Source organism: Xenopus laevis, chromosome 1S, assembly GCF_017654675.1.
Source record: "Xenopus laevis strain J_2021 chromosome 1S, Xenopus_laevis_v10.1, whole genome shotgun sequence".
Classification (NCBI taxonomy): Eukaryota; Metazoa; Chordata; class Amphibia; order Anura; family Pipidae; genus Xenopus; species Xenopus laevis.
Window position 1 is genome coordinate 61,301,943 of NC_054372.1, and position 12,109 is coordinate 61,314,051.

The 12,109-nt window shown below is 38.2% G+C and overlaps 1 protein-coding gene across 3 annotated transcripts in view; it reads right to left on the minus strand.

Annotated features, from left to right (window-relative positions):
• Positions 1 to 12,109, minus strand: part of tet2.S (tet methylcytosine dioxygenase 2 S homeolog) — a 49,009-nt gene that overhangs the window by 33,681 nt on the left and 3,219 nt on the right. Inside the window, exon 1 of one of the 3 annotated variants that reach the window (XM_018243385.2) lies at positions 5,293 to 5,568. The exons of 1 other annotated variant lie outside the window; for it this stretch is intronic. In XM_018243385.2, coding sequence (XP_018098874.1) covers positions 5,293 to 5,343 — 51 coding nt within the window. In that variant the 5' untranslated portion in view covers positions 5,344 to 5,568. One more of the 3 variants, XM_041579663.1, reaches the window with a different exon arrangement.

Sequence of the window (12,109 nt, forward strand, 5' to 3'; positions counted from 1 at the left end):
ATTGGATTGCAAGATAACCATATCACGAGTTGTAAAGGTAGTGATGCACGGGGAGATGTCGGCCACATTTTTAAAATCGAGCTTTGGCGTCAAGTCGTTCGTTTTGTTTTGAAAAATGTAAATTGCCAGCTACTATACACACCAGGGATCCCCAACCTTTACAACCCGTGAGCAACATTCAGAAGTGAAAGGATTTGGGGAGCAACACTAGCATGAAAAATGTTCCTGGGGTGCCAAATACAGGCTATGATTGGCCATTTAGTAGCCCCTATGTGGATTGTCAACCTACATTAAGGCTCTGTTTAGCAGTACACCTGGATGTTATGCAGCCAAAACTTGCCTGGAATTCAAAAATAAGCACCTGCTTTGAGGCCACTGGGAGCAACATCCAAGGGGTTGGAGAGCAACATGTTGCTCACGAGCTACTGGTTGGTGATCCCTGATACACACACACACACACACAATGCTATTTAAAATCCACTGTAGTCCCAAAACACACAGAGACCCTTTTTGGAGCTACTTATCAGAAATAGCATGGCTATTCAAAAGTATTAAAATCTGTGCTAGCAAAACACACAAGTAGATCAGTAGCCGTGATAGTATGCAAATTGTGCGCGGAAAGGTTGTAAGTACATAAGAATGCATGGACGTAATTTTTAGTGTGGCAATTTTGCATTCTTTGTTACAGCAACCATACGCTCACTCATCATTCACATACAAAGATTCGCACAATACTCGTGCGACAATAGGCCGCAGAAAATACCATTTTAAAGCATTTCTTTGGCACAGACAGGATCATTGATCTTGTTGAAGAACGTCCGTGTGGGTGGAGAAAGCACCATGGTGCACTATGGATTGCAAAACGCTCAGAAGCCAAAGTTGCCTGAAATCTTTGCTTGCAAAAAGATATTCGCCTTGTATCCGAAGCTCACTTTTTCAAAAATCGCTACAAATCTCCCCTGTGTGTCACTATCCTAAAAGGTGCAGATCCTAAACATTAAATATAAATTTTGGGGTAATTTTCCTATTTGCACAAACTAGTATTGTTCACTGTTGACTGTAACAAATGAGGCCTGACATCACCTATGGCAGTGGTATAAAGCAGTTGATGAGGACTGACTCTCAGTTATATTCACTGTCCATTGCCGATATCAGAAACTGGTTCAAGGGAAGCAACTAGCTACAGCTCAAAGTCATCCTTACTCTGAAGAAGGCCAAGTATAATTAACCAGATTTTACCACATATCCTTGCCCTCCTTTGTACTTACACCCATCATTGCATTTACAACAAAAACAACTTTTACAATGCTAATGTATCTGTATACACAGCGCTACTTATGCACCTAGCACTGTACTCTAACCAGAACCATTTCAAACAGACATATTGGCACCCCTGGAGGTCAAGTCATCAGGTCAGCGCTTGGGTCCCCAGTCTGTTACTGGTTACTGGCAATGCTAAATTGCAATAACACAGAAACATCTAATTGTTATGTAAATCTGCAAATGTTGAAATAATGATATTTAACTTGTTTTTAGCAGTTTAGAATATATGTGCCAACACCCAAACCCAGTCATTGCAAACACCAACAGAAATAATATATTGCATGCTTAATGAATTTGTTTTCTTGTTCAGTATCTCTGTAAAGTGCTGTGGAATGTCAAGCTACATAAAAAAGGTAATAATAGATCTGTTTCAAATATTTTGCATGTCATTTTACTAGACTCATGGATCAAAATAATATTAAAATTTTAAATTAATATTTTATTGAATATTCTATATTTTGCCACATCAGTTTAGGCTAAAAAAAATCAATATAAATAAGTGAATGGCAAAGGTTTTTTTTTTTTCCCACCGAAATGAGCTTACATGATCTAAACTGTTGGGATGTGGTTTAGAAATCTTGCTCACAGAAAAAAGATATCTAATATTACAGTTCCAATCAGAAGAGTCTGATGTTCTTACTAAGTGAAGGCTTTCCCTTTATAATGGTTTCTGTAGAAATGCATGTGCCTGGTAGTATCCCAGCGGTAACAAACAACCTAAAAAAACCTCTCTCTCCGTCACAACAAGCTCTGAGCCAGCGCGTGGTGCTTGTTCTTTAAATAAAGTTGACGTGCTGGAGTCTATGACCATGCGCACTGCATCAAAACATTGCAGTGCTCTGGCTTTATGCCAGTATCATCCAAAGTCAGTGGCAAATCTCTACTGCACAAACACATACCATTCCAAACCTACTATTGATAGCAACATTGAGTTCCGTGAACTAGAACGGTTCGAATTTTGTGCAAAGACTTCACCGGAGGCTTGAGGACACTGATATAATTAGGAGTCTTTAAATAGACTACCTTCGTTTGGATTAAATGAACTACTAACAAGTCACATTATGACAACTCAAGCGCCAATGTTTTCCTATCTCTTCGTGTAATGGCTAAAAACAGAACTGTAAGGCTTCTGACTCGGCTACTGACTCATAGCAACCTCGTCAGCAATACAATTTTCCGTTCCGAGTAAATGTGACAAGAAGTCACTGAAGCATAGTACATTCTACACTGAATAGAGGAAGCCGATCTCTGGCCTACAGGAAAAGTCTAATAGATTGGTGCACCACATATTCAGCTCTCCTCTGTGGGGCAAGCTGAACAAGGCCTTGCTATCTAGATTTCATTAGAACACAATTATCTCCTAAAAAAACTATTAACACAGGTTCAGCTAACATAGCTATCCATCAGTAGGGAAGGTTAGTAGGAGTTGATGGTAGTTAACTGCATTTCCTCACACACACTCATTCTTCATCTTTGTCATCTAATTAAGGATTAACTTTTCCTTTTTCCCCCCTTAGGCCATTTTTAATTTCCTCAATGTAAATACAATGAACCTGTGGCCATTTAATTTCATTGTTCCATTTTAGATAAAAGATCTGAGCTAATATAAACATGGTTATACACAAAGGAAATCTACATCACTACTTCCCAAGCATTTCAGGTAGCCATTAAAATGCAAATGAAACAACCTTCATTAACCAGCTTCTGGAAACAGATCCTTCCATTGTCTTTAAGAAAAGAGACCACAAGAAAAATCTGACTAGAAGAGGTTTCCACAACTGAAGTGTCAACACCTTCATCATTAAACCCTAGACTTTTTGTTGTTGTTGCACCTCTAAGCTTAATGGAGCTTCATTTAAATCTACACTACTTGTAGATGGCAGAAAGACTGAGATGTTTGCTTTTCTATATACAAATGTAAGATACCACAATACAAAGATGGAGAGACAATATATACAGGTATGGATATACAAAGACATATATTTCACCCACTGCAACTGTTCACACAGTGTTATGATAACCACTTTTGATGCCTACCGTGATTCATTTTATTAGTCAACGAGATCGCACAATATATATTTTTTTTGCACATTAAACATTTAAATGCATTTCTAAATATCAAACAACATCCTTAATGCTCACATTTCTGCAATAAAATTTAGGAATATATGTGAAATGAAAAGAGGACAAGGCCAATTTTAAATGGCAGAACTTCCTCTGTCCTGGATTTGGGTTTCATTTCCTTTCAGGCTTCTGACCTTGTCTTCTCAAAACTCCAAACCGTCTCCTAAGGTCTCTCTTGTTCTGTGTCTCTTTGCCTGCGTCTGCCTTTGTGTCTACTTGTCATTCAGCAGCTATCTAGTGGCAAGCTGATTCACTAGCAACACAAAGGCAGATCTGCCTTAAACAAATGCCGAATGTTCGGTTTTACACACAGGCAGTGCTGCAACAAGAATGAAAGCAGATGTCTATCTCTCTGACTGCTCTGTCTTTAAGTATATACCAATAGCCTGCTATATTGTACTTATGATTATTTAAAAAATATTTACATTTGTAAAATATATATAATTTCCCCAATTACATAAACAGGACTTGGATTACAAAAGGGAAGGGAAACACGTTTATTTATACAATATCTATAAACTGTAATTCTAACTCAGCTGCTCATCAATTTTTCACATAAAACTATACAGTTTACATAGTTTCATGTAGGTTACCAACAGAACATCTCATATAACAAATACACGAACAAAGTAGTTTTTTTTATTTAAATGCAAACTATATTTGCCAGCCATGTTGGAAAAGGATCAGATTATTTACCCATCTTTACAGTTGCATGTTACAAAACAGATTTGGTTCTAAACAAGTGGTATGTGTGAAAAAGAAACAAAGAAGAAACAAATAGGTAAGAAGGTATGGGCATAAATATAGCACTCTGACCTCTTAATGTCCCTCAGCCTTGCAGAAATTCAGCATACAGGGTCTGGGCTCCTTTCTAACAAATCCTAAAGGGCAGCCATCTTGCTTCCTTCTGCTCCTCCACGAAAGCAGACTTGCCTCCACATCAATATTCATAGGGCAGTTTGACGTCTGTTCTCATCACTTGATGAAGCCCCGGTGTTGCTGTTCTCTGTTCCAAAGGGTAGACGTGACTGGCATGAGAACCAACCCCAAAGCAAGGTCTGCTGACAAGGAGCTCTGCCTGCCTTTCAGTTTGGGTAATGTAAATCGCTTCCCTACTCAGGGCTTCCCACATAAAGCCCTCACATTTTTTTTGTCTGTACAATAGTAAGCAGAAGCCTGGGCTGCCCTGAAGCTGTGGAGTGGATCACACAAGTAACCTGGCTGTGTCCTTCCCTGCTCTGCAGTGCAGCTTCATAGACTGCCTCCAGCTACAGTACAGTAAGCTGCTTTTTACCAGGGAGAGGGGGAAGGAATGTGCAGGCAAGAGTAGCAAGCTGATTTTAAACTCTACCCAGATTACATTACAGTAGGCTTGCTGAAGTTCCTCCTTTTCGTCTCCCCCTTCAGCTCATCTTTTTTACATCACATTTCAACATTTCCTCCCCACAGCCCTCCCCAGAATCTACCAATGTTCATCTGTAGATATTGGCACAAAGGTTCCCTGTGATTTCTCTCCCCATGAGGTTGCCAAACAAGGTCTTTAAAAGTCCTTCAGACTCAGCACTTGTGATCTCTCAATTAAGACAGGACAACACAGATCTCCTGTTTACTGTGGCCATGTGAGGGAGACAGAAATCGACACAATCTACACTCACCCCGTGCTTTAGCCACTCTGGCAACTGAATGGCCGGCGCACACTTGTGAGTCACTACTGTTTCCGTTTCACAATTATACCAACTGTCCTTACAGAAAGAAAAACTGTGATGGATACATTTTGCTTTCAGTACAGAGAAGCCTCTCACAGAGAGATACATGTTTTTGTTACAATTGAGTAAATCATGTTACCTGCAGAAGCACAAAGTAGCAATCCACATGTAGGTTAGCTTTGGGGGTCATTCAGTTATATCCAAATAATGAGCCGCTTGCCCTTTTAAATCCATAGCTGCTGCTAAATTCTTCAGTGCTATTGAGTGTGTCTCAAACTGAGAGTTCCCTCAGAGCAGAAGGGGAGTTGACACAGCAGACTTAACTCATTTTGTTGTTCTTTTGAGGAGGGGAGACTGAAATATGATCCAGCCCATCTTTCTCTAAAGCATGCTCTACCAGCCCGCTCTCCCTTCCCCCTTCCCTATAAAAGGCACACAAAAGGGCAGTTGCTACATGCATATTTATGTATATACACACACACACACATAAATATATAGAGTATATACTGGTACACATAACCACATATTTACTATATATATATATATATATATATATATATATATATATATATATATATATATATATATATATATATATATATATATATATATACATACACACACACACACACACACACACAGCATTTGTACAAAGCTAAAATAAAACATGGGGGGAAAAAGATATATACTATATAGAGAGAGTTTTAAATAATATAAAACCACATAACTCATAACTTTTTATTGTATTCTAAATATCATATTAAAAAAAAGAGACTTTTCTACTACTCCATAGAAAATACTATTTAAAAAAAAATCTTATATATCCCTGCCACAAGCCAGCTCCAAGTGCTGGTCACACTGTTCCCATATGTTGTTCTTTCTAAATGTCCTATTATTCTACACCTACATTGTCTGTATAATGCAGCACTTTCATTTGTCCTCATTTTCCCACTTTGGTGTTCTTGAATTGTACTCTCACCTGGTGCAGGTTGCATGTGCCATAGCATAAAAGTGTTTCTTATTCTTTTAACAAGCGGGTAATGGAATTTCAACCACAAATACTCATACTATGAACATCAAAGCACCTCTCAATAGGGTTCAATGACTAGATCTGCTAGATTGTGTTCTAATGTGGCAGGTTTACTAAAATTGGAGATAAATATCAGCAGAGATTTCTGGAAATGTTGCCCATAGCAACAAATCAGATCTTTGCTTTTGTTTTCTAAAGGTGGCCATACACGGGCCGATAAAAGCTGCCGACAGACCAAGTTGGCAGCTTATTGGCCTGTGTATGGGGCCCCCCGACGGGCTTCCCCGATCGAGATCTGTCTGAAAATCGGCCAGATCGAGATCGGATGGGACTAAAAATCCCGTCAGATCGTGGCCGCATCTGTTCGTTGATGCGGTCCATCGATCCGACCGCCTGTACCCATTCGTTAGGATCCGATCATTGGGCCCTATAGCCCATGATCGGATCAGCCCGATATTGCCCACCTCAATGTGGGCATATCGGAGAGAGATCTGCTTGTTTGGCAACTTCGCCAAACGAGCGGATCTCTCCGTGTATGGCCACCTTAAGTTATAGGTGGCTGTTTAAATCAAATTGCTGATTGGCTGCCATGGGCAACATCTCCTTTACAGACTGGAATAATTATGCATCTGACTATTGTGCTGGCAATATTAGCACACATTTTATCATTTCAGCAGGTGTTGTTATGTATCCTATATATAAACATACCTTTAGTCTGATACCTGTACACATATTTCACCTCATTAATTAGCTGGAGCTAAACACTAATTTGATGAACTAAAACAATACATCTATGTTCTACCTACACCCTTCCCCGTAGCTTGATTTGATTTACAAATCAAAAAATAGAACAGTATATTAAGGCTGTCCAGCAGATTAAAAACCTTACTTATCATCAATAGATCTCAGCATAAATATGAAATTATCTGGTTAAATATATCAGTGTATATATCTATAAATTTCTTATAGTATATATGTGTCTATGTATCAATGTCTGTGTATAACTGTATGTATATATATATATATATATATATATATATATATATATATATATATATATATATATATATATATATATATTGTATATACACACACACACCTCTCACAGAAAACATATAACAGTGAATTTCTCTTCATTTACATAGATCAGAAAAATCAACATTTTGATGATCCAGGGATCATCATGAGGATGCTAAAGACGCTTACACATTGAGCCTTCAAAAACACCAATCAGACCACGTCATATTAGTCAATTCATCTTCAAAACAATGCCAGGAATATAGTTTATAAGAAAAACATTAATTCCGCAGTGCAATGTGCTCAAGTTTATAGAAACAAGATCCAGACCTTAACAGGAGAAAGACACAAAAGGAATATATGGATAAGATTTAACATCATTGACTATATATTTATGGAGACTACCAATATCAGCCAACCTAAAACCTATCTATTAACAGACGTATCACCCTGGTAGTCAAAGACAGATCCAATGTAAAGTCAAGCTATATGAATATAATATGCTCTAAAATACTGCATATCTTAAAGGGGTTGTTCACCTTCCAGTTGAATTGTTTTCAGATTGTTCACCAGAAGTACAAACCTTTTTCAATTGCTTTCCATCACTGATTTTTACCGGTTTTCCAAAATCGAACTTTAAAGTTCCTGCCTCTGTTGTTTCAGTCTGGCAGCTCAGGAACCCATGTGTAGATTCTGAACTGTTACAATTTGCTACATTTAGTTGCTACATTTTTCAGTAGCATCTGTGGAATATTAGCAACTGTTGTACCAATTATAAAAGCTGCCTTTAATGAAACTCTGGGATTCTGCTCTAGGCTCTATGGCCTACTCGGGGCCATAGATAAAAAAAAAGTTAACTAAATGTATCAATTTAGAACATTTAGAGAAAAATACCCCCTCCCAGAGCTGCTTTAGAAAGACACAAGAAGGTGATATCTGAAATATGAAAAACTTTTGACTTCAATATTGGAAAAATGGACACAAACCGAAAATACAAAGTAATTGGAAGTTGTATTTATTTCTGAAAACAACTGAACTGAAAAAACTGTTTGAAGGTGATCAACCCCTTTAGACCATAATATTTTTTTACAGAAGTCACAAAGCTAGTGAAATGCTCATATCATATTTCAAAGTCTTCACTTTTACTTAAAATCTCATAGGCTATGAGTAAGTACCCCAACAGGCATGAAACACGTTAAGCTGTTGTCTACTATGTCCTGATAAATATTTTTGTACTTTTAACTACTTTTGACTGATTTTTGGAGGTACTCACAGTATTGTTGTTTTTTCATGGATATGCACCAGTGGACTGGGGTGAACTGTGAGTAGTAAGGAAAGGACAAGGTGCTCCAGAATAAATTGTAAATGACTAACCGAGTAGTAGAAGTGGTCCGGGTGCACCAGCCCCAGACCCCCAGCTTTAGGGAGCAGTACGACAAAGAAGAAAGCAGGGCCGACTGGCACTCAACTAATCCACAGGACCAGAGAAATTGAATTAGAAGAATATTTTATTTATACAAAGTTAAAAGTATATAAATCTGCATCTCCATCCACCCTACGCGTTCCACACCCATTCAGGGCGCTTAGTCATGGGCTCTCATGATCTATCTGAGAGCCCATGACTAAGCGCCCTGAATGGGTGTGAAATGTGTAGGGTGGATGGAGATGCAGATTTATATTTTAACTTTGTATAAATAAAATATTCTTCTAATTCAATTTCTCTGGTCCTGTGCATTGTATTTCTCTGGGCCTGTGGATCCGTTGAGTGCCTGTCGGCCCTGCTTTCTTCTTTGCGAACTGTGAGTATATCTTCCTCCTTAAACAAATTTTTGCTTGTTTGCATATTTTATTGCAACTCCGTTTACTGTGGTAGTGCCCACACTGGCCTTTGGCACCTGCTCTTTTTTCTTTTGTCTAGAGTTTATTTGGCCAAATTACTCATGCACACTCCAAGGATCATTTTGTTGAACAATGACTGGATTTTGTAAAATATTGGGAATTGTATAGTAGTAAATGGTCAACGCTCACTTGTATTCCCAGATAAAAGCATACACTATATCCATTGTCACTACTACAGGCCTTGGTACCTAACCTAGTTTCTATGAAAAGAATTATATTATTATGCCTTCTTAGACATAATAATACATTTTAGCAGGCTTGTTTTGTCAGTTGTTTGTTGACCAGCCAATCAGAAGTTGATGGTGATATGCCTAGTGCACTAAAAATGTGGAAAGCAAATGTCTGCAATTTTGTTGTAGATTAATAGACTGGGGTAAATACTCACCATTTATGCTTCTCAGACCCCTTAAACAAGATGATACATTATAATTATACAATTCTTAAATCTCTAGGTAAACCTCTAGAACATTCAGAAACATCGAGACCTTGCAGACCTGCAGGCATATGACATACATCTACTAGTAAAATTCCTTATCTTTGTTTTTATCAATCTTTCATGTTACTTCTCCAGTCCTTGGTATCCACCCTTCTTACACAAACACATTGTAACAGGTGGTTCTTGTAATTCATCAAGTCATGCTGCTATGCATTAGCCCCAGTACCAGACAGATTCCTTCTGCTTGGAGTTGATAAACAAACCAAACAAGTCTAAGGGCAATGACACATGTGGTGCTTTTCAGCTATGTTTTAGCGGACAGAAAAGTGCCATATACCACCTCCAGCAGCTGTTTTATTGGGAAGCACATGAAACACTAAAACAGGCACTTTTAAATCTGAAATCATGCAGAACTTTTTACTCATAACTGCCTGTTTTGGCAGTTTAAATAGGCTGTTCATCTTCCAACACTTCAGTTGTTTTCAGATAGATATAAAAGATTTTTTTCAACCACCTTCTATTTGTGGCTGTTTTTCTAATATTGAAGTTTAAAGTTTAATTTTTCACCTGCTTATGTTTTTCTGAAGCAGCTCGGACAGGGGGGATCACACTCTGTAAATGTTCTAAATGATACATTAGTTGATCCATTTGTTATCTTTGGCCCTGCTGGGCAGAATCCCTGATTATAGGCAGCTGTTAGAATTGATACAATAGTTGCAAATATCCTACAGATGCGGCTGAGAAATGTATCAACTAATGTAGTATTAAAGAGTCAGCACCTGGATTTTTGAGCTGCCAGACTGAAAACACCAGAGACAAGAAAATTAAACTTTACATTTTGGGGAAAAGGTCAAAATAAAACATAGAACTCAAATGAAAAAATCAACTGAACTAAAAAAAAAAGTGTTTAGAAGGTGAACAATAGTGATGGGCGAATTTATTCGCCAGGCTCAAATTCGCCGCCAGCGAATAAATCCGTGGAACGCCCGTGAAAATTCGCGGGAAAAATTTGCGTCAAAAATTCGCCAGCGTCAAAATTTTTTTTTTTACAAAAAACAGCTTTCAACATATGCCACTTCTGTAACAAGATATAGGCTAATATAAACACATATATCAGAAACATCATTTATTTTATGAATGAAAATACAAGTGATTAAGAAAGTCCCATGACTCCTGAACTGGCCATTGTCAAATATGTATAGACTTATGAAGAGCTCTGGCTTGCAAAGGTCAAAGTCTCTATGCAGTACAGTACTACATTTTCAAAGCAGTGCTCCAGAAACCTGCATACTTTAGATTTCAAAGCCAAAAATTCCACTAACAGTAGGTTTACCATAGATTTTTTGCAAGAGCAGATTTTGACAAATCCAAAATAAGCAAACTTCTTATGCCAAACTACCCAATTACAATGCTTTCCTAAATTTACAGTTTTTTAAATAAAATTTTCACAAATCTTGAGAAATGACCTCAAATCTTCCAATTTACATTAATGTATCTCCCGCATAACATTAAGAACCAAGATAAATCAACCTAAATATGTAGGCCAGGGGTCCACTGACCAGTTTGATGCCCAATGTGCATAGGTTTACCTAAGTATGTAGCTTCTATGGGCCCCAAAATGAAGATACCCCAGATGATCTATCATTTTTGTTATTCCAGCTGGCACATTCCCCAGAATGGCACATATGTCTTTTTACTCCTAAGTACTACTATCTAATATATCATTAGCTACCAAGATAAATCACCCCAAAATATGAAGGTCTGGGGTCCACTGACCAGTTTGATACCTAATGTGCATATGTTTATCTAAGTATGTGGTCTCTGGATCTATCTGAGGTCATTTCCATGTATGCGGATGACACTCTATTGTATTTACCAAACCCTCACCTGGCATTGTCAACAGCTCTAGCCATAATAAACGACCATACTAACTATTCTGGACTCAGGATTAACTGGTCTAAGTCTGTACTCTTTCCTGTAGACCCTCTCCCTCCGGGTACTCCCCAAAGGACTCTGGGACTTAACTGGGTGTCCACCTTCAAATATCTTGGGATTTGGATCCATGCTGATCTAACTAAATTCACGGAACTTAATATTCTGCCTCAAATAAGATTCATGGAACAGAAAAGGCATGCATGGGCGAATCTGCCGCTGTCTCTAATTGGTAGAATAAATCTACTCAAAATGGTGATATTGCCGAAATTAACTTATATATTTCGACAATCTCCCATGAGAATTCCACACACGATCTTCTCTAAATTGAAAAGCCTCTCGCTTATGCTGTACTGGAACAATACTACCCCCAGATTAGCTCTTTCCACTTTACAACTTCCAACCCGACAGGGAGGTTTAGCAGCCCCCAATCTTTTCCTTTATTACTTGGCAACACAGTTGGTGGTTGTGAGGAATTGGGCCATTTCTGATGACTCAAATGCGTCCGTCATCCTTGAAGCTAAACTGGCAGGGTCCTTTGAAGGTTTAAAGAATCTACCGTATCGTGGTGCCTCTTACAATATTGCGATCTCCCCCCTGATGAAAGAAACCATAAAGGCCTGGCAGCTGGTTCTTCGATAT